This window comes from Ursus arctos, unplaced genomic scaffold, assembly GCF_023065955.2.
Source record: "Ursus arctos isolate Adak ecotype North America unplaced genomic scaffold, UrsArc2.0 scaffold_19, whole genome shotgun sequence".
Taxonomy (NCBI): Eukaryota; Metazoa; Chordata; class Mammalia; order Carnivora; family Ursidae; genus Ursus; species Ursus arctos.
The window spans coordinates 7,802,195-7,830,047 of record NW_026622863.1 but is presented as its reverse complement, the minus strand read 5'-3'; the positions used below and the strand labels follow the sequence as shown (position 1 = coordinate 7,830,047).

Here is a 27,853-nt window from a genome sequence, read left to right as displayed (position 1 = left end):
TCACCATCCCCGGCCAAGGTTGACTCCTGGGATTACGCACCCTTACCTTGGAACACACAGATTTGAGCCCCACAGAAAGTCCACTCCTGTGAACCCTGAGAGTGTGCGATGTTGGGGGTTGGACTTCTGGTGGCTCCAGGAAAGTCTCGCCATGCCTCTCTCTTCTTGACTGTCACCTCCAGGCAGGCCCCTGACTGCTCCATACAGGCTCTCTGCCTCTCTCTCTGCCAGCCCTAAATACTCAAGGGGAGGTGGGTTTTGGAAGAATGGGGGTCCTCTGTCCTTGCTGCTATGTCTAGCTCTCTCGGCACCTCGAAGAGTTGCAGCCGTAACCAGGGAAGAATTTGAGTTTCAAATCCCTGCCATGTCTTCAAGGTCTGCAGGGTCGGGTCTCCATCAGTCTCTAGGTCCTCACGCCCAGCACTGTAGCCCTGCCAACCCCATTTTCCAAGTCCCTCACCAGGGCCTTTGCACATGCCGTTCCCTCCACTTGGGGCACCTTTCCCATCACTCTGGCTCCTTCCTCTCTCAACATCTCTTCCTAGGAGGGCTTCCCTGGCTGCCCTACCCCAGTCTGAAGCATGGGGCTTTACCACTGCCCTCAGCGTGCCCCGCAAGAATTCCCTCCCCGGTGTGTTATCTCAGGTGGTTTATCCACTGCAACCTCCCAGCCCCCGAGATTACAGGCCTCACAAGGGTCGTGGGTGCCGGGGGGGTGGGGGGGGCTGTTTCATTCCTGCTTCTATCCCTCGTTTCTAGGGTAGAACCTGGCCCAGTGTCTGGGTGAGACACCCTGGCTGCTCAGCGGCACACATGGCATCTAATAATGAACTCTCCAATTAGGCACCTAATAGAGGCTTAAACTAAGGCTCGTTGGTAATGAGGCTGTTCACAGAAGGCCTTTTATCCCGGCCCCACTGCTCCGGGGCTCCTACCTTGGCAGCTGTGTGACAGAGTCGTCCCCCCCCCCCCGCCCCCCGCTTTTGTTAACCTGGGGGCCTTGTCCCTCACCTGTACCCTGGCCGGGCCCACCCTGCCTCCGGCCTCCCCCGGCATCCCTGGGCTATGTGTGCCCCGTCCCAGGAAAGCCCTGGAAGCAGCCGGCTGCTCCGGCCTCCCTGCCCCCTGCTTCTCCGCGCGGCTGGGGCTGGGGCTGGGACAAGCTCTGGGAAAATGCATCTCTGGGAGCAAAGCCTCCCCCTCCTCTCCTTACAGACACACCAATCGGCTCAGCCCCCGAAAGCCTTCGGCTTTAGGAATGTTAAGACTTAATTGCCTCATGGACATGGAAAGAATGGAGGGGCTTCTCCAGGGAGTGGTTTCTCTCCCCCATTGGACAAGGACAGGACTTGTGACTGATGAGAGGGGGAGGCGAGCCCCCTCCTGGGGGCCGTGACAGGTTCCGCCGACATCGAGAGCGTGCACCCTCGGTGGTTCCACTCTTCTTCCTGCTGACTTTTCAGAGGTGATTTCTCATGGCGTTTTCCTGATCCGGAAGAGGAGCCCGGGGCCGGGGACTTTCTCAGCGCCAGGGACAAGTCTCAGCCACTTTCCCCAGCACCCCATTCTTACCGGGGCACGCAGGTCTTGTAGGGTTTGGATTCTTGGTAAATTTGCACAGGAGGCCAGCGTGAAGAGTAAAGGGTGGCACGCAAATTCACTGTCCTGGCCCCTCCTGCCTCCCAGGAAGCTCACTCACCTCCCTGCCCTCGCTGCCCTGCGCACCCCCTCGCTCTCCTCCTAACACCCCCAGCTCACCCCCAGCTCGGGCCTCCACCCTTGCCCGTTCCCCACCCTGCAAAACCAGCTCCTAGACCTTCGTGTGACTCACTCTGTCTTCTCATCTGCAGGTTGCTTCCCATGACCTTGACGACCCATCCATATAGAAGGGCCAGGTACACCCTGCAGGGGGCGCTCGCCCCCATTTCACGTCTTTGTGTGTTTATCAAGGGCCGGTCTCCCCTCACTGAAACACAGCTCCTGCTAGCTGGCTAGTCCGCCCGCCCTGGTTTCCCCAGGGCCTAGTGCAGTGCCTGGTCCGTAAATATTTGTGGAAAAGGGAGCGCAACTTCTCCTTCTTGCCCCGCAAAAGCTCTTCCAGCCCCGCAGAAAGCCTCGCCTTGCTGGAGCGGACCCCTCCCAGGGCTTTGCTGTTGACAATGGTGCCTTCTTGAAGTCACCTCCACTTCCAAGCTTGGCCCAGTGGGGCCAGGATAACGAAGCTGCTTTAACATAAATAATTTGCTTCCGAGGTGTAAGAAATGGGGAATATTTTTAGAAGGCCTGCCCTCCTAGGGGAAGTAAATGACTTATGAAAACGGGATTTTTCAAAGTGGCCTTCAAGAGAAAAGGGAGCCGTGTGTGATGGCCAAAATGGAATTCTATGAATTAGTGCGACTCATTATTCTGGTCGTAGGCACGCAGACACACGCACACACACACACACACACACACGCACACACACTCGCTCGCTCACTCACTTTTCCTCCTGCCTTCCATTTCATGGCCTTAGCTCAAATCTGAAATAAAACCACCGCAGCCCTCCCCCCCTGGCCCTCAGCGGCGGCCTGTCTGATTGGATGCCTCCCACAGCCCTCAAGACCAGAGCTTCAAGGAGGAAGCTGCGGGGGCACGCTGAGCCCTCGCTTCTTAAAGTGCGCGCCGTAAGTTACCTTGAAATGTTATATTTAAAAAAAAAAAAGTATTTTAGGTTCAACAGACACTTGGGTTCCTGTTAACAACTCATTTAAGGAGAAAGTGGGGGGAAGGCATTCAGTTCAAGGCTTCTTTGACGACGTGAACCTCCTTACTTTGAATCCTTACACTGTGGATGGGATGAAAGATTTCGTGGAGGCACAGATGGGTAAATGTGCAGGTGAGCAAAGACAGATGTTCCCGACAACGGGGTGGCGGGCATCTTGGGATGGGCTTTGTCTGGCCAATAATGGAGAACAGATACTGGCGGGAGGGGGGGAATGGGAGACCCAGAAAACCAAGACACAAAACCCACTTTTGTGGCCATTGTGTTTCCACCGGACTCTTGATCTAGGGAAGACGTGCTGTTTGGAGAACTAATAAGGCGCCCGGTCCCTTTGATGAGGCACGGGCTGAAAACCAGGTTCTGGAGGAGTTATCCATCGCCGGCTCCCTGAGGCCTTTCTCCCCTTGTCTACAAAATCTGGCCTCCAAGGGGGCACGGATGTGTCTCCTGCCCATCACTTCTGAAGGCCCAGACAACCAGCTCTGGGCTCTTTGTCTAGAAGAGTCATGGTGGCTTCCCATTGTCCGTAAGCTCCGACTATGACTCCGAACTCGCAGGCTAAAAACCAAGGTCCACTGTGAGTTGGCTCCGCTCTGCCTTTCCTTCGCAGTCCCCTAACCTACTTAAGATCTCCACTCCCAACACAGCCCTCTCCTTCCTTATCCCACTGCATTCTTCTCCTCTCCCCTTCTCCCTGTAGTCTTTCCTCCTCTTGTCTAAGGTCTCCGCGTCCTGACAGACCTGACTGCCAGGCGCCTTCTGAGACGAGCCCATCCACACTGAACTCCTGTGGTGGGTTCTCAGACACTGATTCGATGTGCATTTGACCTATCTCGCTGCCAGGCTAGACTACTCTCCCAAAAGGTCCATCAGCTTCCTAGGCATTTGCCTGACAGGTGTCGGCACATGGCCCAGGGTGAGCAGAATGGGCACAGTAAGAAGCATTGGCTTCTACTAAACTGCGAGAAGAGGCCTAGCGGTGGGTCAGAGATGCAAGGGATATGGGCTCACTGCCTGCCCCTGGGGATCTTCCCTCCCTGAGGCTGGGACGTAGGATTCGACCGCCACCATGTGTTGTTACTCTCCGCTATCACACTAAAACCTGGAGGACCCGCTGGTCCCTGGGCAAAGCCAAAACCGCTCAGCTTCTCAACGTTGGTCCAACTCTTTCTGTTCTCTAACAGCTCATTCCATCAATAAATGGTTGTTGAGTGCCCCACCACGTGCCAGGCACTGGGGATCTGGGGGTGAATATCCCAGACATTGTCCCCATTCTCTTGGGACTTAGAGACAATGAATTAAGAGGCACAAAAAGATTGATTACGGTTGTGATAAATGCAGGTAGGTGCGGGCTGTTCTACAAGCATCTGGAGAGATACAACAGTGGCTTCTCAAGGACCTTGTTTTACATTTGGTGGGGTTTGAGCAGGCTGCCGGCTGTGGGGGGAATGGGGAGCCCTGATTTGCCTTGATGGACCACTCGATGGAATGCTGGGTGGGGGCGCGATGGAAGAAGGTCAGTTCTCACTGAGGTCTGTGGTGAGGCTGGTGAAGGGTCTCCAGGCAGGGATCACACTTACGAATGGAGAGGCAACCAGAGCAGAAATCGGCAGTCCCTCCAATTAAGGTCATCGCCAGAGATGTTCCAGCATTCTCTGATGCTAAGCACCTTCTCCTTTTTAAAACGAGGGCCTTCTTTTCAACAAGCTCCCAAGTCCCGCGTCCTTCAAGGCCTCACTAACATCCCCCTAGTGGCTACAGATCATTCCCCCACTGGTTCTCGTTCACTTCCTTAGGTTTCTACTAATTAAAGCTGGTGAGCTGTCATCGATCCCGGCTTCCTCTGCAAATGTTCCTCCACTCGATCTCACAGTGAATTCCAGGAGAATTAGAATCACATCTAGCTCTTCTCTGGGTAGCAGGGATCCTAGATGAGGGCATAAGCCAGGGGAAGAAAGCGTCTGGCATGCATGCCACCCCCACTTGCTAATACGGTGGCCGCGGCAGACATTATCAATCAATCCCCACACTCATCTCTGCTGTGCTTGGACAGGGTTGAAAAGCACCTTCTCAGAAGCATCTTCTCTGGTCACCCACTGAAGGAGGTCACTCCCCCCCAGTTGTTTTCTATGACTAAACCCATCCTTTTCTTCACAGTGCTCTAATTACATATTTTTAAAGACATATTCAAGACCCGTTTCCCCAGTGACCCTGTGAGCTCCATGCAGGGGGAGCCTGCCTGTTTCTGCTCATCACACAATCTCTGGGGCTGAGCGGTCTCGGTCACAGACAAAGAGCTCCGTCACTATTTGCTGCAAGTCCACTTAACGCTTTAGTCAGTTAGAAGGAAAACCCAGTCTCCTTGTCAACACACCTGGGCTGAGTCCCGGCTCTGCACCTTCCTGACTGGGTGTGTGGGGCAATCCCCTCCCTTCTCCATCTCAGGTCCTGGAGCCGTGTCAGTGGGACTGTTGCCTCCTACCTCGGACGTTCCGGCAGATCTGGGACAAAGCCTGTCCCTCCGAGATTGGGGGCCACAGGGAATTTTATTTTGGATTCGAGAGTTGGTTTATTTTGGAGCTGGCGGGCCCTCCGTGGGCAGAGGTCCTGGGTCCTGGCTGGCAGGCTCTGCAACTGCCGGGAGCCTGTGGGCGGGGACGTTGGCTCCCAGGCACCGGGTTCTGCTGCGGGAGGTGTGGACTTGACTACTTAGCGTGCGGCAGGGGCATTGCTGCCTGCGTCTTACTTCCCTCCTCCTGCACCCCTGTGGGAGAGCAGGGAGAAGGGCTCTGTGTGCACACATGCCTGCTTGTTGTTTCTACAGCTGGGGCCCGACGGCCCCCCCCCCCCCCCCCCCGGGGATTTGAGCCCTCCTGAGCCTGGGTCTCCGCAGACTTGCCCTGCTCTGGCCAGCGAAGCCTGCCTAATGCGTCCTGGGGGAGGCGGACGCCTTAGGCAAAGCGGCTCCTCTGGCTCTGCTGAATTCAGCTCCTGGCCCACAGGCCTGGAGCCACTGGGAATTTGTGTGTGTGTTTTGAGGGGTGGGGGCGCCAGGGATGGTCCAAATGGATCAACTGGGCTCTGACGGGCTGTCTGCAACCCCAGAAAGGGTGGGGTGTGCTGAGGCTGGGCCCAGTGACACTGGGAAGCCATAGAGAGACCCCCTCACCCCTCCACACCCCTTCACCCCGCACCCCGGCCCTCCATGGTGGTACAGGGCAGGGCCCTGCAGGAGTCCAGCCTTTCTCCTAGAAGGGGGTGGCCTCATGACGCATCCTCCCAGAAGGCCCCTGAGCTGGGGGAAGGCGGTTCTTCCCGCAGAGACACCAAGCCCGTTCTCTCTTAGCAGCCAGACCTGGAGTCTGGGGGCAGGAAGCAAAGGAGGGCCAGGTAGCAGGCCCCAGAGCGGCAGGCAGGTCTGGGGGGCCCTTCCCCGGGCTTCTCTTCTACTCAGCAGCACCGACTCACCACGCCCCTCTTCCGAGAGTGCCCGTCCTCCCATCTCCGCCTGGTGAACTTCTCACTCTCAACGTCCAACTCAAACGTCACCTCCTCTGAGAAGCCTCCCTTGATCCTTTCAGCCAAGGTTACTTGCTACTTCTTTGGGTTCCTACCCTCTTCCCATTACTGTGCATGTCTCAGCCGAGTAATTTCTAATTCACTGGGACCTTCTTATCTTCTGTCCTCCCCAGGACCGTGAGCTCCAAGGGCATCATCTGTGTGCTGAGCCAAGCCCCACCATGGCCCCCGGTGACACTCCACTCCCGAGCTTCCTGTTCTCTGTCGTGCTGAATGGGGCCGAACCGCGTGACCGGCAAGACCGTCGCCTTCGTGATGGTGTGCGTGACTTCAGGGACGAGAGTGAGGAGGACCCTGGAGCGTCTGCCTTGCTCTATTTTGGGTGGTGAGGGAGCCACGTCACCCCCCGGGCCCCTGCGGAGAGGTCCTGGGGCCTCCTCCCCACAGCCAGCGCCGACCAGCCACCCCTGTGACGAGCCAGCGTGTCCTCCGGGCCTGGCCAAGCCTGCAGACGGCGTGACTGCCACCTCACGAGCGCTCTGGAGCCAGGACCTCCTGCCAGGCTGCCCCCCACTCCCGCCCTACAGAAACGGTGAGAGATGGTCCGTGTTGGTTGTTAGTGGGGGAACAGTCTTACCTGGCAGTAGGTAACCCGTAAGCACCTCAGTTTCCTTCGGGGAACTACCCTGCTTCCCTGCGTGTGTCTTTGGTGGAACTGTCTGTCCTGGGGCTCCATCCTCTCTGGGGCCCTGACCCTGGGGAGGGCAATCAGACCCTCTGCCTGGCAATTGTGTTTGCAGCAGAAATACTCGCCTGGGAGTGGAGGGTAAGACTAATTCTAGAAACGACTCGATGCCACACAAACACACACATACGTACGTTCACACAAACAACACACACGTTTGCGTCCACGCATGCATCACATACGTGTGTGTACAATGCACCAGACACACGCATGTATGCAGGAGACACATGTTTCTATTATATACACACGCACATAAATACATGCATTTTCTTTTTTTTTGCAGCGTCGACTATTTTTGGCAGCCAGATAAACTGGACGGGGACAGCTGCCTCCCTCTCACTGTCCTCACAGTGCCATCAACCACCACACCCATCACTGAAGCCCCCCAAGTGCCTAGAACACATGTCATTCAGTAAGCGCTCAGCCACTGTGTTGAATAAGTAAGAGCCCAGAAATATGAATCATGTCAGGGCTATTTATCATGATTTAAATTTGTGTTTTTGTTTGCACCCTGGGAAAAGAATTTAAAAGCCGGAGAATTCTTTATGCTTGCTTCTCTGAATTTCTCCCTCCCTCCCCTACCTTCCCAGAGGCCAGCGGCTCCGGCTCACCATCTATAGGCCACTTCTGTTGCCAGGCCAGGGGCTGAAGGGGTCTGCAGACAGCTGCGTGCCCTGGCCCGGTACCCTGGGTGTTTTGAGGTAGGAACTGGGGGGAGGAGAAGCATAAGCCATGGAAAAGGGAGCCAGCACAGCGGTGATGGAAATGGATCTCCCTCGTCAGCATCCTGGAGGGGACAGGTCCTTCCTGGGAGCCATGGCTGTGTGGCCCTTCTCAGGAGGCGGGATCATAGCCTGGGGGCCTCCCTGCAGAAATCCTTGAGCCAGCTTGGTGCAGAACCAAATGGAGCTTCCCATCTGCAGGGAATTTGGGGCTTTTGTGGACTGTGACCCACAGTGAGTCAGCAGTGACCGGTGTAGACTGACACCAGGGACAGGGAATCCTATACCCCGGGGTACCGCTCTGTGTTACATCCCAGGACCTGGGGCTGCGCCAGGGGGAATCCCACCGATGACTGAAATGGAGTTTCCCACCAGTCCAGCTTAGCCGGGGCACAAAATCAGACTAATAGTCCTTTGCTTTAGGAAAACGTGACATTTCTTTCACACCCAGGTTTGTGGAATAAGGTTCAAAGCTCACAGTGGCAGGAATTTTTCTTTTTGTCTGTTTTGTTTATTATTGTTTTACAGAGCCTAGGACATTGCTTAACACGCAATAGGCCTTCAAGAAATATTAATGTATAAAGGCACACATAGGAAACAATTTGTTGGGTGCCCACGAAATGCTAGAGATTTTACAGAAGCTTCCCTTAGATTCTCTTTTCACAACCACCTTAGACACTTGGTGTTCTTGTCCACATTTTCCTTCCTTCCCTTCCTCCCTCTGTCCCTCCCTCCCTCCCGTCCTTCCCTCCCTCTCCTACTTCAGCCGTCCCAATGCATTTACACATGTTCATATAAGCAGGCATTTTTTACGGGTACATCTTTTAGTTTGTATGAAGGTTAGTGTGTCACAGTTCATCCCACCACGTTTTGCAGCCCGCCTTCCCATGCATGGTCGGCCCCAGCACCCAAGCACCTGTCAACACTGGGGGGAGAGTAAACAGATCCCCTGTGATGGAACTTCTCTGGACTGTCTACTCAGGAGTGGAATAGCTAGTCACTGTGATGTCCGTGTGACTTCACCAAGAAAGGCCACGATGGCCTGCACTACCCACCGGTGAGGCTGGAAGCTCCTTGATTTCCATATCTGGGCCAACCCTGGCATTCCCCAGTTTACTAATATTTTCCCAGTTAATTAGGTGTAAAGTGATACCTCATTGTTGCTTTAAATTGCACGTGTCTTCCCCATTTTGGAGGAAGGCTTGAAGCTTCAGAGAAGTGACATGGCCAGGGGCCCTCCGCTGGTGCATGCTTAGCTGGGCTTTGCCCATCAGCTCTGGGGTCAGGCTGGAGTCACCTGGGGCTCCGCTGACCCTCACCTGGGCTGAACGCCTCTGCCAGCAATCGCCGGACAGGCGTGGGTGCCGCTCTTCTGCTGTGATCGAGCCCCACCTGGTGGCGCTGAGGGGGAACTGCAGCTGTGGAAGGGATGGGGGAGGGGAGGGGAGGAACTCTGAACTACCTCCGCTTTTGAGGCTCCTATTTTTTTTAAAAAATAATTTTTCTAATTTTATTTTTTATCCAGATATAATTATCATATAACGTATTAGTTTCTGGTGCGCAAGATAAATTTTTTTGTGATGAGAATTTTCAAGATCCAAATATACCTCCATCCCCAAATATACAGCACCCTATTATTAACCGAAGTTACCGTGATGTATACTCCCCAGGACTTACTTTTCTTATAACTGGAAGTTTCTACCCCCCTGGCCAGCTTCCCCTCGCAGGTGGAGGGAACCTGAACTGCTTCACTTTTGAGGCTATTTCTGTTTTAGCAAACAAAACCAGAACTCTGTACTTTAAAAAATGTACTTTTAATTAAAGTATACACCTGCCTAAAAGGCATAAATCCCAAGCGTACAGAGAACGAACTTCACAAGGGAACACCTGTGCAGCCAGCACTGCAGGTGCCCCTCCAGCCATGACACACCCTCCTCCAGGGGCTGCCACTACCCTGGCTTCTAACTGGGTCGATTCGTCTCACCTGGGGGACTGTTGAATACACGCACACAGTTGTTCTCTTTAGTATCTTGCCACTTCCGCACGATACGGTGTGCTTCGTTCATCCATATTTGTTCATCCCGGTTGTTATGCAGTATCGCATTGTATGAATATACCACGAGTTATCCTTTCTACTGCCGAAGGACGTTTGGGTGGATTCCAGCATTCGGCTGTATTGAATAAAGCCGCAATGAACTTTCCGGGATCGTCTTTCGGTGCACATATTGGTACGATCCTGCGAAGTATGTATCTAGGAATGGAAGCACTGGGCCACAGCATAGGTGTATATGCAACTTTGGTAGATACTGCCAGTTTTCCAAAGTGGTCGTGCCCATCTCCCACCCCAACCACGTGTTGAGTGTTCTCCTTGCCCTACACTTTCAACTATAACTGATATCGTCACTTTTTATTTTATTTATTGTATTTTTTAATGATTTTACTTATTTATTTGAGAGAGAGAGACAACAAGCAGGGGGGAGAGGCAGAGGGAAAGGGAGAAGCAGGCTCCCCCTGAGCAGGGAGCGGGACGTGGGACCTGATCCCAGGACCCCGAGATCGTCACCTGAGCCGAAGGCAGATGCTTAACTGACTGAGCCACCCAGGCGCCCCCTGTCACTCTTTTTAGCCATCTCGATGGGTGTTCGTGGTATTTCCTTGTACTTTTCATGTGCATTCCTGATAACTAATGACATTTCTTACGTTTGTTGGCCACTTACCTCAACACTTAACGAAGTGCCCTGTACAAGGCCCATTTGTTTATTGAGTTTGGCCCATTTTTTGATGGAGCTACCTGCCTTTTTCATACTGATTTATGGGAGGTGAAAGCAGGTCACCTGGGTATGAGCCCTTCATCAGAGCTATCTTCTCCCACCGTGGTCACTCTCTTTCTCGCTCTCTTACTGATGGGTTTTGATGAGGAGACGTTCTACTTTCACTATGATAGAATTTATTAATATTTTCTTCTATAGCTGAGGCTTTTTGTGTTGTTTAAAAATTTTTGGCCTATCCCAAGGTCATGGAGATTGTCTTGTACGCTTCTTCTAGAAGCTTTCGCAATCTGCATCCATCTGGACCTGATTTTTGCATACGGCGGGAGGCGGGAAGGCCGATATTTTTTTCCATATGGACATTTAATTGACCAGCCTGATTTATTGAAAAGATTGTCTTTTCCCCCACTGCACCACAGTGTCACCTTTGCCATAAACCAGGGGACTGTACCTGTGTGGATCTGTTCTCCGGGTATCTGTCTGTGCCTGTGTCTGGTGACAATTCTGCTGGAAAATGTAATCTCGAGGCCGCTTCCGAGTTTGTCAAGTACTAGTGCAGACCGAGCTGCGGGTGGGGCTGTCCGCCACGGGACCCTGGCTTTGGGTGGCTTTGCATTTGCTCTCCTATTTTTTTTTTTTTTAAGATTTTATTTATTTATTCGACAGAGAGAGACAGCCAGCGAGAGAGGGAACACAAGCAAGGGGAGTGGGAGAAGAAGAAGCAGGCTCATAGCGGAGGAGCCTGACGTGGGGCTCGATCCCATAACGCTGGGATCACGCCCTGAGCCGAAGGCAGAAGCTTAACACCTGCGCTACCCAGGTGCCCCTGTATTTGCTTTCCTGATAAACAACCACAATTGTCACTTTCTCAATGTTAGTTATGCATCTTGGAGCTCACTGGAGGCTTATTTCGTCAGAACGTCAAGAAGCTGAGTTGGAAGCTCCTTGTGCCTGTGGAGTCCACACAGGAAAGCCCCCTGGACCCCAGCAGAGCACCCAGGGACCCTAGCCACTGGGGTGGGGCAAGGTCTCTCCTGTGCATTCCTTTCCCCTCTCTTTTCGGGTCTCTGCTGAACCCCGGGGGAAGCCTGAACCTAGACTCTGCAGGAGCAGCTGGGGTCTGAGAGGTGAGGCTCCCACAGCAGCCCCCCACCCCCCACCCCTTGAGGGTCTGGAAGCACCAAGCGGTCCCGTGAAGGTGTGGCATTCAGCTCCCCAGGGTCCCACATGGGCAGGGGTGGGGTGGGGTGTAAGACCTGTGGTGTGTGTGTCCCCAACCAGCCTCTGAGCCCTTTGCCCCTCCTGATGTCCCTCTGGGGACTCTGGGTCTCCATTTCTCATTCCTAAGACTTCTTTTCTAAGAAGGCCTTTCTACAGAGTCTTCTTTTGGTGGGGAGAAGACCCACCGATCCCCCTACGTTGGTTCTGACTTGGGTCAAGGACAAAGGCGACATTCGCACGATGATCCAGGCAGTTTAGCCTTGTTCTCTGATGGCTAGTGTCTAAAAGGGACACCCCAGGTCTGGAGGCCTAGGCTTGGCATACCAGAGGATGCCGTCTGGGGGCCGAGGTCCCCACGGCAGAGGGAGCCTGAGGTGACCTAGAGGGCCACGCTGGGGTTTGAGGCGAACACCTTTTTAGCATCTATCTCTCCTTCGACCATGTGGGGGTGGATGTCCACGTTCAGGCCTGCGTCTCTGCACAGCTTGAGCAAAGTGCGAATGTTGTTCTTGGATAGCCTTAGGTATCTGTGTGAGACAAGGCCAGAGAGGTCAGTTGAGCGCAGCGTCACCGTACTGAAAAGAGCTTAGATTTAAGCCCTGTAGGATCTTGCACGGGAACTGGCTCTGCAGACATTTCTGGAGCTGGCAGAGATCCTAGAAAAGAGTGGGACACCCTAAGGAGTCGGTGGGAGTTTTTATCGGTAGAACTCTTGCAAGTTCATTTGGCAACATATGTGCCAGGTATCATCCCTGCCCCCACAAGTCCCCCCCCCCCAAATTTCCTTCATTATCTTTGACTCAGGAACTCCACTGGGGCCTTCAACTAATCCTGAGGAGAGAAGTCAATGGAATGAAAAACTGTATAAATGCAAGTGTTCATTTCGGGATTATCCACAACAGGGAAAGGGGCGATTCCATTAACCGAGGAGTGGTCAAGCAGATAATGGGATCTCCATCTCAAGGACGCTCCTGCCAAAGGACGTGGCTTGGGGCGGAAGCAGGTGCACCACGGTGATGGTGAGACTCGATGCCACGTGGGGAGAGAGGCAATTGTCAGGGCTTCCATCACGAACAGCTGTGCGTGACCTCAGCCCTGCCAAGGCCTGGGCGAAATACAGAACAGTGGCAATAAAAGCTGGGTAAAATCATAGGAAAAGGGAGGCTTTTCTTTTAATGATATTCAAGCAATTAAAAAACCAGGCCATTGATTTAAAATCTTAGCTGAAGCCCCACAATTCTGACTTACACCGGAGAGTGGAACTGATCCCATCGACACTGTGTGGTCTAGAGAGTATCTGCTGTCCTCTCCTCCGAGCTCCTTATTCTACCAGCGGCTTTGACCTTGTCCCCAGCTTTAGTGTAAGGAGGTGGGTCCCCTACTCAGGCCACCTGCTGCTGGGTTGCTTTGCTACAGAGGGTGGGGGAGGAGCTGCCTATTGATAGAACCCGAGTTTTCAACCCATTGGGAATGGCTCCCCTGTCTGTCAAGATCTACCCGGCGCTTACCTGTTTTTACAGCCATCTGACACCCCACCCCCCAGCCCTGTGTCTAGACTACCTTTCTCTGACAGCGCCAGGCAGGGTCTGCTCCTTCCCTCTCTGCCTGAACCCAGCCCTGGAGGGTCTCACACACGTGTTTATGTGAGCACTCACGAAGATTCCATTCTGGACAACTTCATCTTTTCCTTGGATATTTTTCTGTCTTGTTCAATGCCATCTCTCCAAATATTCTCTCTCCCTCTTTGGAGGGTAGGGGCCCTGTCCAAATCTCTTTTCTGCTCACCCTAAAGCCCAGGTAGGCTGTCTGTTGACCAGAGCCAACGAGCATCCCCCTGTCAAACTGAAAGCCATTGCCAAAGTCATCCATCCAGGGAGAGGTCAAGCAAGAAGCCCCCTTTGGCTGGGGAGGCCGCCATTCTACCCATCCATCTCTCAGCCAGTCGGGGAGCAGAGCAGGACTTCGTAACGGGGTCGCTGGATGCCAGGCATCTGAGGCTGTCTGAAACCTACAGAGGAGCACACTGCTGTTCTGTCTATATGGACATCCACATTATTCTGTTGTCCGTGAAGTTTCTGAGCCTTGTCAGTCACATCTTTACGGGAAAAGCTAGCACCGGGCTTGGGAGGGGTACTTGGAAAGCGGCAGGTCCCGATGAATAAGACAGCACGGGAGAAGGAAGACCTCTGATAAGAGCAGTGATACTGAACGGCTTCACACTGTGTTCACAGCACCTCCGGGAGCTTAAACCCCCACCTGCAGAGCAGATGGCCCCCGGCGATGGTGGCGATGGTGGCGAGGACCACCAGGCACTCCACACCACAGTGTGAAGGCTCTTAGGGGGATTTCCTGTTAAAGATAGGCCACAGACAACACATTCCTTCTTTTGGATAATATTCATGGTTTCTATTGTGAAACATACGGAAATATTGGAAGGGTGGTGCCAGTGTCCAAAGGCGTGGCATCCAAATGGCAACACCCAAACGGCGTGCCCATCCCAGAGCCCGTCCACCTGCCGGGGAGGCTGCCGGGGAACCTGGGGAACGGCCCTCCAGGACACAAAGGCAGAGTCGTCCAGCCACCGCCGCCCTCCCCTCGTGCAGGCTCAGCCCAGGTGTGTGCAGCAGACAGCGGGGACCAAAGCCTGTCCCCCGGGCACCCCACTCACCGGCAGCTCAGCACCTCCTCGGGCTTCAGCATCCTCACCAGCTCCATCTTGGGCTCGGCACCCTTCTCCATGAGGCTCTTCAGCTTGCGCTCGTAGGAGACCTCGGGCGTCCTGCTGGTCACCCAGTCTCTCAGGAGGGTCGACTTCCGACCGCCGAAGGCGGGCGGCTCCTGCAACATGGGGTCCAGGGCGCTTTGGCGGCGGTAGGTCAGGGGCCGCTGGGCGGACTCCAGGGCGATGGCATCTTTGATGTCGAGCTCTGAAATCGAAATCGGACAGATGTCACCAGGGAGTTAGAGCTGGGGAAGGGGAGAGGCAGGACGGGCTGAAACTGGGGGAGGCCAGCAGGATGGCCCAGGCTTCAAACAAACACCTGTTCTGAGATTCGAGGGCTCTTCAAGACTCTTCTTTTTTTTTTTTTTTTTAAGATTTTATTTATTTGACAGAGACAGAGACAGAGACAGCCAGCGAGAGAGGGAACACAAGCAGGGGGAGTGGGAGAGGAAGAAGCAGGCTCATAGCGGAAGAGCCCGATGTGGGGCTCGATCCCAGAACGCCGGGATCACGCCCTGAGCCAAAGGCAGACGCTTAACCTCTGTGCCACCCAGGCGCCCCCTCTTCAAGGCTCTTCTGAGCATTGGTTTAATTCTCACACGTCTTTACCTCCCTCCTTTCTCGCTGCCTCCTTGGCTCCCTCCCCTTCCCTCCTGTCTTTGTCCCCTTCTCTCCATCTTCTCTTCTGTCCCTCCTCCCCTAAAGGGAACCTCTGCCTGGAGGAGGTAGGGGAAGCTAGGGGAAGCTATCGAAGATCAACTTTGAGATGATTTTTTTTGTTTGGTTGGGTAAGATGGGGTTTTTAAAGGAAAAGCAATTTATTGGATGAAAGGGGAGAAAGGTATTGCAGGCAGGAGGAACAGCAAGTACAGGCGGGGAGACAGCATGAACAAAGACACAAATACAGGGGCGCCTGTGTGGCTCAGTCGTTAAGTATCTGCCTTTGGCTCAGGTCATGATTCCAGGGTCCTGGGATTGAGTCCCTCATCAGGCTCCCTTCTCAGTGGGGAGCCTGCTTCTCCCTTTCCCACCCCCCTGCTTGTGTTCCCTCTCTTCCTGTCTCTCTCCGTCAAATAAATAAATAAAATCTTTAAAAAAAAAGACACAAATATATGAAATCAAATGTGAGTGTCTGATGTTACCCAAATATGGAGTTTGTACTGAATTAAATACTGTGGGGGCTGGTGCTGAGAGAACTTAATTTTTTTCTTCTTGCTAAGTTTACCACTAAGTATTTTATAGATTTTTACTGATAAGAATGGGATATTTTCTTCCTATTTCCATTTCTGGAAATGGGGCTAGTAGAGAGAAAAGGCTATTGTGTTACAGTGTGTTTTTTTTTCTAATAAGAATTTCTTGAGTTTTACAGATATGTAATAATATCAGGAGAAAAATGAAAATACCTTCCCTCTAACATTTAGCAAAATCATATACTCTTCTTGACATACTGCGTTTGACAGACTTTCTAGCACAATGTCAATAATGCTGATAGCAGTCATGCCTCATTTTGTTCCTGATTTTAATTAAAATAATTAGCATGTCATCATTTAGAATGATAATTGCCACTATTTGGGTAAGTTTTATAGTATTAGGAGTTTAATTCTTAGTTTACATCGAGTTTTTATTAGTAATAATTGCTTGATTCTACTTTTTGCTTTTCTCTCATTTACTGACATGCTCGTATGGTTTTTCCTTTATTGATGGAATAAATTATGTTCTTAGATATTCTGATAGTGATAACCTAACCATTCCTAACCTGCTGTAAGAAATCGTACGTGTCACCAAATCCTACCCCTGAAACTAATACTACACTCTACGTGAACTAACTTGAATTTAAATAAAATCTTGAAAGAAAAAAAATAAAAAAAAAATAAATAAACTTCATTCTCTCAAAAAAAGGAAAAAAAAGAAATCCCATTGGTCATGGCATGTTATCGATTTCATACACTGATATGTTTTCATACATTTGGTATATTTGTTAAAATGTTTAATATATTTTTTACATCTCTATTACGTTTTTGCAAATATTTTAATATTGTGGTTCTGATGGCCTGTTGGATTCATGCAGACGTGCATGTGTTTCATATGGTCTGGAATAGTTGATGTGACATTGGGATTACTCATTTTTTTAAAATTTATTTATTTGAGAGAGAGAGGGGGCACAAGCAGGGGGAGGGGGCAGAGGCAGAGGGAGAAGCAGGCTCCTGGCTGAGCAAGGAGCCCGATGTGGGGCTCGATCCCAGAACCCTGAGATCATGACCTGAGCCGAAGGCAGATGCTCAACCGACTGAGCCACCCAGGTGCCCCGGGGATTACTCATTTTTGAAAAGGTAGATAGAACCTGGTGTGAAGCCTTTTGTCCTGGTGACTTGTTCTGTGAGAAAGGGTCAACCAGCTTTCCATTTTTACTTCAGAAATTGCTCTCTTCGGGGCGCCTGGGTGGCTCAGTCGTTAAGTGTCTGCCTTCGGCTCAGGGCGTGATCCCAGAGTTCTGGGATCGAGCCCCACATCAGGCTCCTCCGCTATGAGCCTGCTTCTTCCTCTCCCACTCCCCCTGCTTGTGTTCCCTCTCTCGCTGGCTGTCTCTATCTCTGTCGAATAAATAAATAAAATCTTTAAAAAAGAAAACAGCACATCTGCCTTTAAAAAAAAAAAGAAATTGCTCTCTCCAACTTTATTATGTCAATTTTAATCATTTATGGTATGAGAGGAAATGATCTATTTCTTCTGGGTTTTCAAATATATCGGAGAAAGGTGCATCTAGTGTTCTAGTACAGCTCCGTTCACGTATTTCTCATCTTTGCTCACGCGTTCTTTCTCATGCCAAATCTTGCACATTATTACTCTTCTTTTTTTAAAGGTTTTATTTATTTATTTATTTATTTATTTATTTATTTATTTATTTATAGCACGAGCAGGGGGAAAGGTCGAGGGGGAGGGAGAGGGAAAGAATCTCAAGCAGACTCTCTGCCGGGCGTGGAGCCTGATGCGGGGCTCGATCTCACGGCCCTGAGATCATAACCTGAGCCCAAATCAAGAGTCAGATGCTCAACCAACCGAGCCACCCAGACACCTCTTTACTCTTCTTTTTAACAATGGTCATGAGGAGTTCACACTATTCATCTCTTGCTTTTGCAAAAAGCTAACTTTGGATTTAAGGCTTACACTTTTAAGTAGTTTTTATCTTGGGTTTCATTAATCTCAGCTGGTATTTAATGAATGAAAGCTCTCTTTTTCATATTAATGATTCCTCCTATCTTATTATAAATAATAAATTGCTAAAAGTATTCATTTTTTCTTCTGTGTTTTTTTGTGTTATAAAGACAGGAATTAAGAATTTTAGGTGTTACTATAAATTTTCTTCTGAGGATAGATTTCGCCTTTATTCCCATAGTAAGAAACAGGCTTATTTTCATGAGTTTTTTTTTTCTCTCTGATATAGAGTATTTTACGAGTGTATTTCTTAATTTCTGACTGTTAAGTTGGGAATATATTTTAATTTAAATTTTATTTCTAATTATTGCTTCAGGATAATGTAGGCCACCCTAAAATCTTTAATTTTTGAAAGGTAATGTTTTCTTAGCAGTGAATATGCAGATGAGTTTTGTAGATATTCTTTGGCCGCATAAAAATGCGTTCTTTATTCAAATATAAAGTTATGTCTATTTGATTCTAAAAGAGGTGTATTAAAATCTCCCACTGTAACTGAATTTTATTAGGTTCTTTTTGCAGTTCTCAATAATTATCTATTTAGCTACTGTATTTTTTGGTACATGTAGGCTTGTGATTACTATTTATTCTCTTTAACATTTAAAAATACCCCTCTTTTACCCTGTTTCTTTTAGCCTTAATCCCACCTCATCTGTTTGCATTTCATGTTTCCTCTTGGCCTATCTTTTTGTTTTCCATCTTTCTATATTAAACCTGATTTTAGGTGTATCTAGGTTCTGATTTTTTTTTTAAAGATTTTATTTATTTATTCGACAGAGAGAGAGAGAGACAGCCAGTGAGAGAAGGAACACAAGCAGGGGAAGTGGGAGAGGAAAAAGCAGGCTTCCAGCGGAGGAGCCTGATGTGGGGCTCGATCCCAGGACTCTGGGATCGCGCCCTGAGCCGAAGGCAGACGCTTAATGACTGAGCCACCCAGGCGCCCCTAGATTCTGACTTTATTTTTTATTTTATTTTATTTTAATAATTTTTATTTTGTTATATTAGTCACCATACAGTACATCCCTAGTTTTTGATGCAATGTTCCATGATTCATTAGTTGCGTATAACACCCACTGCACCATGCAATACGTGCCCTCCTTACTACCCATCACCGGCCTGTCCCATTTCCCCACCCCCCTCCCCTCTGAAGCCCTCAGTTTGTTTCCCAGAGTCCATAGTCTCTCACGGTTCATTCCCCCTTCTGTTTTTTTAAACCAATTATTGCCTAGTTCGGTGCCTCTGCTGTCACCTTAAGCATTTTTTTTTTCTTTTGTGAGTAAATCATTCTTCCTGTAAACCCGCAAGATTTCATCAATAAAGTTCAGGAATTTTACTGGGGTAAGTCTAGGGAGAATGCGTCTAGATCTCCCCCCCAGTTATATAAATGGAGGAACAGCCTCCTGGAAAGAGGCTGTGATTTGCCCAAGGTCTCGTGTGAATGCGTGGCTGAATTGTGACTCTGTTTGCCCATTTTGGTGCTCTGCACGGACAGGTCCCTGACCAGGGGGCCTCAGCAGTCCCTGTTTATGCACAGTGGAAACTGGTGCTATGTTCCAGAAGAATCATGAGCTGCATAGCCTCATTAACACAAATGGGAGATCCCTCGGAGAAAGAACCATAGCCTTTCCTGAGATATCCAAGCACCCTCTGGGTCAAGCTAGGTCTCACGTAGGAAAGAACAACAGTCATATAAATGGCAATGATCATTAAACATATGAACTAATGTTTAGGGAGTGACTTATGTGCCAGGCCGTGTAGAAGGAGCTTTCCAGGGAGGGAGGCACTACGCTCTCACAGCCATATCATGCCCATTTAACAGACGAGCAAGTTGAGGATCAGAGAGATGAAATCGTGTCCCCAAGACGCCAGGGTTAATTAGTGGTGGATCCAGGAAAATGGGAACCTAGGTTGCTGGTCCCTTTTTCTGGGCACCCATCCTGGCTACCATCTGAGCAAAAATGACACATACTCCCGAGTCTGCGGCTGAACAGGTAAGCTCGGCTTCTAGCGGGCTGTGTCTGGGACCCCAGGGGCTCCCTCTGTACTCATGGAGACAGAGGGTGATTATTGCCCCCAGACCTCCGCGTCAGGGATGCACTCCTGTGCGGCCATCTACAGAATGCCCGGGGCGCAGGAGCCCAGGGAGAGGAAGCCAGGTGAACGCCCCTTTTCTATCTAGCTGCTCAGACGTCACCAAGATTTACTTTGGAACTGTGTTCCGATGCTTTCCCAGCATCTTTTGCTGGCCCAACGCTGGAGTGACATTTTACAAATTCAAAACCAACAGGGTGGCCCTCGGAGGGGGGCCAGGGGGGTGGCCAAAGAGGAAGGGGCAACAGAAAAGGCTGTTCGCAGGGAATTCGAGGGAGGAGAGGTGGTAGGGAGAGGGGAGTGGCCCATGGCACACAGCGTCAGTGTGGCAGAGGCTGACGGCAGGGTGGCAGCCAGCAGCGGGATGGACCTGACGTTTCAGCTGGTAATAGGAGTGAATGGGAGCTTCTATGAAAATGGGGAGAGGGGACAAGATGAAATGGTCGGCTTTGGAAAGCACCGTGCTCCGCATTTGGGGCTGTCAATGCTGTGTTCTATTATCTGGAGCTGGAGACAGTTATCTGTCCCTCATGGGGGACACACCGTGTTTCACAGATTTTGATCCTGTGGCCGTCACAACACTACACATGTGGCCGAGTGGGAGCTGTTGTGTCTGTACAGACCGAGTGGCCGCGTTCAGTGCTGTGTCTGAGGGTCTTGCCTCCCAGAGCCTTGCTCCCCGGATCACAGAGAAACGTCCCATCAGGAGTGCAAAGAGCTTACTCTGCTGCTAGGGAAACCAGGACACCGATGGTTCAGGGACTGAGTGGGGCTGGGGAGGCCAGAACCAGAAGTCCTGGTCTAGAATACCCCTCCTTGATCTATGTGTATCTCCTCGTGCACTCCTGCCATAGCCCTTAACGGGCCCCATGACCTTCCTAGGGGCTGCTTTGTCTTGAACTTGACTCCAAAACCCGATCCTGCCCACTCGTGTTAGGCCTCTTGCTGGCCTGCACGGGAAGCTGCCCTTGCTGTGTTCAGATGCAGCCCTGACCCAGTTCCTGGGTGCCACACTTGGATGCCCAAGCAGTTCCTGGGTGCCTCTGAGCACCTGCTGCAACCGGTCACCTGCTTCCCCCCAGTGGCCATTTGTTGTATTACATTAGATAGGAAAAAAGGTCCCCTCTGTGAACAGGGTGGGTTTTTGTCTTGGGCGGGGGGTAGCAGGGGGAACTGCAGAGAACCAAAGAACTGCTAAGTCAGTCTGCCCTGCTGGCATTTTTGTGCAGTGTTATGAAGAAGGATTATTCGATCAGCTGGTACGTCAGTTTCTCTTATGGAAGGAACTGCCTTTGTTTAGGAAAATAACTTGATAGACTCCTTTTGAGTGTTGACTAAGACAGTGAAACAAAGAAAAGTAAGTGATCCTTCCAGGTAACAAGCCAATGGGAGCTGTGGGGTGAGGACAGCAGAGGATGGAGGAGAGGGGAGAGAACAGAGAGAGGAAGAGGTGGGAGTTAGGCAGATCCAGGACTAGAGTGAGACCAAGTTGGGGGGGGAAGCAAAATTTAAGGAGGTGTTCACTCTCAGGCTCATGCAAGCGCAAAGTCAGTACCAGAGAGCGAGTGCCTCCTTAAATCTTATGCCCAGGGTGCCTGGCTGGGCTCAGTGCAGGGGTGAGCAAAACAGCTGGAGGGGACCCCCTGCAGGCAAATGTATTCAGGGACCACCTCCTGGTGGCAGGGGACATAGGATTTGGAAGAACTCTTAAGGGGGTTTTGTAATCAACTTCTCTTTTGTTTTCTGTATAATTCTGCCATTAAATTCTTTCCCTTCATTGCCCCAAACCTTCAGTAAAGTCTGTTTACACACAAAAGCTTCATGTGAGAGGTTTGGGGGGAAAGGAAGGAAACGTTGCTGTGCTCTGTGTGTGTGTGCAGTGTCAAGGAGCAGGGAGCAGGGAGGAACCACTGGAATCGAGATCTGCAGATGCTCAGGGGCTCCGCTGAACTCGGACTGCAGAGCCAGACTTGCAATGAGAGTCACAGAAGACTTGGGGAATGTGTAAGGCCTCCCATAGGGCATATGGCAATCTATCTATATATCTGTATCTATATTTATAGCCACATCCACATCCATATCTCTATCTATAAACTTTTTATTTTGGAGTAAGTTCAGATTTGCAGAAGAGTTGCCAAGATGGTATAGAGCGCTCCTGGGCACTGCTCGCTCAGTTTCCCTGAATGTTAGCCTCTTACACAAGCAGGGCACATTTGTCAAAACTCAGAAATTAACATTGGCACATAACAGCTTTTTTGCATTTCGCCAGTTTTCCCACTGAAGTGTTGTTCTAGGATTCAGTCCAGGATCCTGCACGGCATTTAGAGCCAATCATATTTAAATCTGACAGGCAAGCGAGCGCAGTTTGGTTTCAACGGCTTTGGTGTATTAAATGAGAAGGGGGGGGGGAGGATGTTTTGCTGGGCATGATGGGAGCAGCTTTATGCAGGAGAACTGGCGGCCCCTACTCCAAAGCTTTTGCCCACTCCTCCTTTGGGCTAATTGGAATTCCTTCCACCTTTGACCACACACCTCCTTTCCAAGAAGCCAGGCACAAGAAATGCAACTGTTTCTCCAACACCATGGTCCAGCCCACCTGAGCAATTTAGCAATTTTTTCCCCTTAGAAATAGCTATTTGCCACCATTATCAGGCTAGATGTTTTATATGCCTCATCTCACCGAAACTCGACTGGGAGGCAAGTCATGCTATTGTCCCATTTTACAGATGTGAAAACTGAACCCCAGAGATGGAGTGGCTGACTCACCCTAGATTCTTCTGAGTTCACTACAGAGCAGCGGAGCCAAGGTTCGAACTCGGGCAGCCCTGGGAACTGGAGATCCGGCCCAACCTCAGCCTGCCTCTTCCTGGGTGTGAGTCACACCTGGCAGGTTTCGGCCAGCAGGTGCGGTCCCTCATGTGCTACGCTGACCTTGTCACAGTATCTAATTAGACAAGTTGGAGCTCACGAGTTTGCTGCCACCGGCTTTAGGAACTGGGGGGCACACCCTGCTGCACCCAGAGAAGAGAACGGCCAAGTGTGGGCGGAGCCTAGACACCAGCCCACCTGCCCTCCTGCTTATGCTGTGACCGCTAAAGAGCCACGTGGGGCTCCACGACGGTGCACAGCGGCCGGGATGATGTGGGTGCCACTGCTCTAAGACCGGCCTGAGCTTCCTGTCCCTCTGAGAGGCCAGAACCGGGGACGGTTCTGGACCCCAGGACCAAGATGCTTCCCTTACCGGATTTCCTGGGGCCATCCCTGGTGTAGCTACCGGGAACCATGCTGAGGCGTCTTCCCTTTGGGTCCCCGCGGTTGAGCTTTCCGTGCACGGCAGGGTCCCTGTCCTTCTTGGCGCTTTGCCCCGAGGCCTGGGAGGGGAGCCGGAGAGAAGTTAAACCACGAGGAACGGGCCTTGGCATGGCCTCCTCCACCCTCAAAATGAGTGATTACAAGGGTTTGCTGAAAGGCAGGCAAAGGGGCCAAAGGAGGGGCCACCCTGGGCCCTGGGGCAGGGGAGGGGGGCCGGGATGGTGGGTTGGTGCCTGCTCACCCACTCCCCACTTTCGGTCCCCCCATCTCAGAGGGAGGCCACAAGGGGCCACGGAAGCCACAGCCCTCAGGGGGCAGGGAGGCCCGGGTGTCCTCATCTCTCAGCCGGCATTCCTGAATGGTGGGGTGGGGGGCGGTGAGAGGAGGGACAGGCACTTGGGAAGAAGGACCCTCCATGGCAGGAGTGCCAGTCTCCACCGCACGGGGCAGTGTGTGGGGTGGGGGCTGGAGGGGTGAAGGGGGCAGGTGATTCATTTGGGTGTCAGTGTGGGACAGGAGCCTTCAATTTAAGCAGTGTAGCCAGGCTTTAGGCGGGAGCAGGGTGGGTTCCCCTCCTCGGCACGCGGAGCCGTGTTACCTGGTTGGTAAATGCCACCTGGCGGTTTCCTTTCCTCTGTTTCAGGGTGCTTTGGGTTCTCTTTCCTTCCTTCCCATTTGTTTCAGGGGTCATTATCCCCTTGGGTTTCTGCTTGAAAAGACAGAGAGGATTGCCCTGTGGCTGCCTGGTGTCCCCACAGAGGGGCGACACTCTGGTGAGCGAGCTGCCCCCTCCCCACCTCCAGATTTGGCCCGCACTCTGGGACTTCTGTCCCCCCACCCCCCAGAATTATTCTTCTGTCTCCAGACAGGCCCTGGTGTAATGTCACACTGCTCCCAGAACAACCTCTAAACGTCGGGTCTGATGGTCCCTCCCAACCTCAGAACCCACCATGAGCTCCCTAAGACCCTCTACACAAGGACCTGTTGGAATTCCTCTCCTAGCCTCTCCCCAGCCTGGTAGGAATTCCTTCCGGCCCCCAAATGGCCTGTGTAGCTGTGACTTCCCTGCCACGGCCTCCAGTCTGAAACCACATGAAGGCCACCTTGTCTCAGAGTCCAGCCAGGACAGTCCCTCCGTCCCCAGAGCTCCCTCCTCTCCCAAGCCCTCCCCATCCTGTCTGTCATCACAATTCATCCTGCCTTTCCCGTTCCTTGGGTGCTCCTCCTGGCATCGGGGGACTTCCTCGGGTGCTTGCCTGGCCTTCTACCTCGACCAGGCAGGCAGGGAGGACGCCTTCGTTACGGAGCTCCAGGGTCCATGGGGGAGGGGCCCACCTAAGGGCCTCCAGGCTCATCTAGGAGGGGTGGGGGTGCCGAAGCACCTCAAGGAAGCTGAATCGACTGGGTCTCCACTTGCAGGGTGCTGCTCATGGTTGTGGGGACATGGCAGCTGGGACTGGTCTCCAGGTCAGACGCCTGGTGGGAATCCCGCTCGATTGCTCGGTGGCTGAGAAACCGTGGCTTGGTTTCCTTCTCTGAAGATGGAGGGAAGAGAAGGATCTATCTCCTAGGGTTATTTTGGGAAATTAATGAATCCCTGTGCGGATGCCAGGAGAAGGGAGAGGAGGCCACGGTTAGTACCCCTCCAACTGTCTACACCAAAGGGCCCCCTCCACCTGTGCTGAGACCATCCATGGAATCACAAGAGCTTCAGTCCAAATCCAGGTGCCCTTGGGAGGGATAATGGTGCTTGAAAATTTATTTTCTATATTTTTTTAAGATTTTAAAAATGTATTTATTTGAGAGAGAGAGAGTGCACAAGACTACAAGAGCAGGGGAGGGAGAAGCAGGTTTCCCCGCCGAGCAGGGAGCCCAATGCAGGGCTGGACCCCAGGACCCTGGGATTATAACCTGAGCCGAAGGCAGATGCTCAACAGACTGAGCCGCCCAGGCGCCACTTCATTGTATTTTCAATTTAAATTTGTTCCCTTCCTGAGTCCAAAATTATTTCCAGTAAAAGCCACATTAAAGGTAAAGCTGTGAAAACGTTATTAGAATATGATCTCCATGAGAAGAGATGCATGTTAATCATTGAAGTGAATGTAAATGTCTGTGATTGGTACTGAGTTCTGAGCGACCCAGCAGTCAGATTGGGGGGCAGGGGGTAGCCTATCCATCAGTCATGAGCGCCTGAATGTAAAATATGTCTATCAGATGTGTTTTAGTACGTTTAATGGAACTGGCACTTCAGATCTTTCTGAATATAAATGATAAGTAAGCATATACGCAGAAGGGAGCTTTCTGGAAAGGCAGGGGGCGCCTCAGTGGTTGGAGCCGAGAAAGTGGAGGTGACTACAGGGAGTTGACCTGACAAAGCCCGTGAGCTTGAGAACGGGGTAAATCTGGCTTGCAGCCCTGGCTTGGCCCTTCATTCATTCTGTGAGATCGAGCAAGTGACTTCTCTACCCCTCGCTCAGCTTCCTTATTACCGCCCGGGCGCTGGGGGGTAAGCATGGTGCCTACCCTGTAGCCCTGCTGGGATCAGTTGACAAGATAACTCGTGTGTAACGCTGAGCTCAGGGCCTGGCACGTGGTAAGTGCTTAATAAACATTAGCATTGTCATTAGGAATGCCGTTTTTCACCCATTTTTCCCTGGGGGCTGGGGAATTCAAGATCAGGTGGCATCCTTTACGGAGGAGACCACTTTCTAAGGGCCTGGCTTGATTTTCCATAGATGATGGGCCTGGGGGATCTCTGGGGGAAACTGAGGCAAAACTGATTGTCTTAGCTCCTGCAGAAAGAGGGAAGGGTGGTGCTATAGACTGAATGTTTGTGTCCCCCCCCACCCCACTTCCTATGTTGAAATTCTAACTTTCAGTGTGATGGTAGTAGGAGGGGGCCTTTGAGGGGTGATTAGGTCAGGAAGGTGGAGGCCTCTCGAATGGGATTCGTGACCTTATAAAAGAGACCATAGAGAGGTCTCCCTTCCCTTCTCTTTCTTACTGCGAGGACACAGCAAAAAAGTCTACGAAGCAGGAGATGGGCCCTCATCAGACACCAAATCTGCCAGCACCTTGATCTTGGGCTTGCCAGCCTCTAAAACTGGGAGAGATTAATTTCTGCTGTTTATAAGCCACCCAGGCTATGGTTTTGTATTATCGCAGCCCCATAGGACTAAGACCTGTGGATGAGAACTAGTTGTGATACAGGGTAGAAAGGGGGAAGTATGTTAGTAGGCGTCCCAGTGGCATAGTGCCGGTGGAGACCGAACACCCTTTGGCCCTGGGGCCATCGTCAGGATGGAAGTGTCTGGGGACACTGGGGAGGACCCATTCTGCCACCACCAAGATCTGAGAAGCTATTACCTCTGAGCTCTTCTGGAACACTGATCAAGACAGCTTTAATGCCCGTCTCATCTTGATTAAGCTCCTGATATGTTCCTCCCTGTCTGTAGGCCCATGACTTCTCTTTTCTTTTCCTTTAAAAAAACTGGCAGTTGTAAATTCTTTGTCTGCCCCCTTGAGATGTAAATCTTCTCCTAGCCTCTTGCCAGTTTTATAATCCAGGAATGTTTTTCTCAAGGACCTGGAAGCCATCCCTTTGAAATGTAATCCTCAGGGGGCACCTGGGTGGCTCAGTCAGTTGAGGGTTAAGCATCTGCCTTCCACTCAGGTCATGATCTTGGGGGTCCTGGGATCAAGTCCTACATAGGGCTCTCTGCTCAGTGGGGAGCCTGCTTCTTTCTCTCCCTCTGACCCTCCCCCAGCTCATGCTCTCTCTCTCAAATAAGTAAATAAAATCTTTTTTTAAAAAAAGCGTAATCATCAGGGGGCGCCTGGGTGGCTCAGTCATTAAGCGTCTGCCTTTGGCTCAGCGCGTGATCCCAGAGTTCTGGGATCGAGCCCCACGTCAGGCTCTTCTGCTGGGAGCCTGCTTCTTCCTCTCCCACTCCCCTTGCTTGTGTTCCCTCTCTCGCTGGCTGTCTCTCTGTCAAATAAATACAATCTTTTTTTTTAAAAAAAAGCGTAATCATCAGGAAAGATAGCACCCTGTCCTCCCAGTCTTTGTGGGAAGGTAGGAGCCTAACTACTTGAGTGACAATTGGCAAACACAGCTGGCCTAACCGCATGGATAACGTCCCCTCTCTCCTCTAGGATTTTTCTACTAGTTCACTCCAGTGCTTGAAGCTCCTCCCACCTTCTGTTTTCTGAGAGTCAAGTTCGATCTCTCCCCTATTGGAATAATCTTGAATCCAACAGCCTCACAGTTTTGCTCGGACAGTCCATACCTGGGAAGCCTGTATCTGCTTTTTCTTCCCCTGCCTCCGCTCCAGCCACTCCAGCACCCGAGTGAGGTCGGACATCCGCCTCTCCTCGGCCGTCCTCCACGTGGACTTCCTCTCTATGGGCATTGCGTCCTTTAGGTGCTCTGAGTTCTCTGTCATGTTGGAGTCCTGGCTGTGCGCTGGGCGGGAAGGTGACACTCTCTTGCTTTGTCGATCCCTCTGTCTCTAGTAGCTGGCCTGGAGGACCTCGGCTGGCAGGGGGTGGCCCTTGGGAGGTGGATATAAAAGGCAGATGTAGGCCAGCAGCTGGGATGTTGGCCTCCAAGGATGGGAGGTCTGCAGGGTGATTGTGAGGTCACTGTCAGGCTGGCCTGTGGGGGCTGCTTGTGGCACAACATCGGCTTCCCCACACGGCCGCTGCCCCTCTGTGGGCACTGTCTCTTGTCTGGACCCCGCCACGGCCTCCCTGATGGCCTCTCCACCTCCACTTCCATAG

General features: G+C 51.6%; 1 protein-coding gene across 1 annotated transcript; it reads right to left on the bottom strand.

Annotated features, from left to right (window-relative positions):
• Positions 1-12,115: 12,115 nt before the first annotated feature.
• CUNH16orf78 (chromosome unknown C16orf78 homolog) lies at positions 12,116-27,516 on the bottom strand. The gene is made up of 7 exons (XM_026493698.3): positions 27,380-27,516; positions 24,175-24,327; positions 23,670-23,814; positions 23,324-23,425; positions 23,001-23,130; positions 14,405-14,663; positions 12,116-12,263 (listed from the first exon to the last, which is right to left on the bottom strand). Exons 1-7 carry the CDS (start codon positions 27,514-27,516, stop codon positions 12,116-12,118), a joined length of 1,074 nt encoding a protein of 357 aa, XP_026349483.3.
• Between the last annotated feature and the right edge of the window lie 337 nt (positions 27,517-27,853).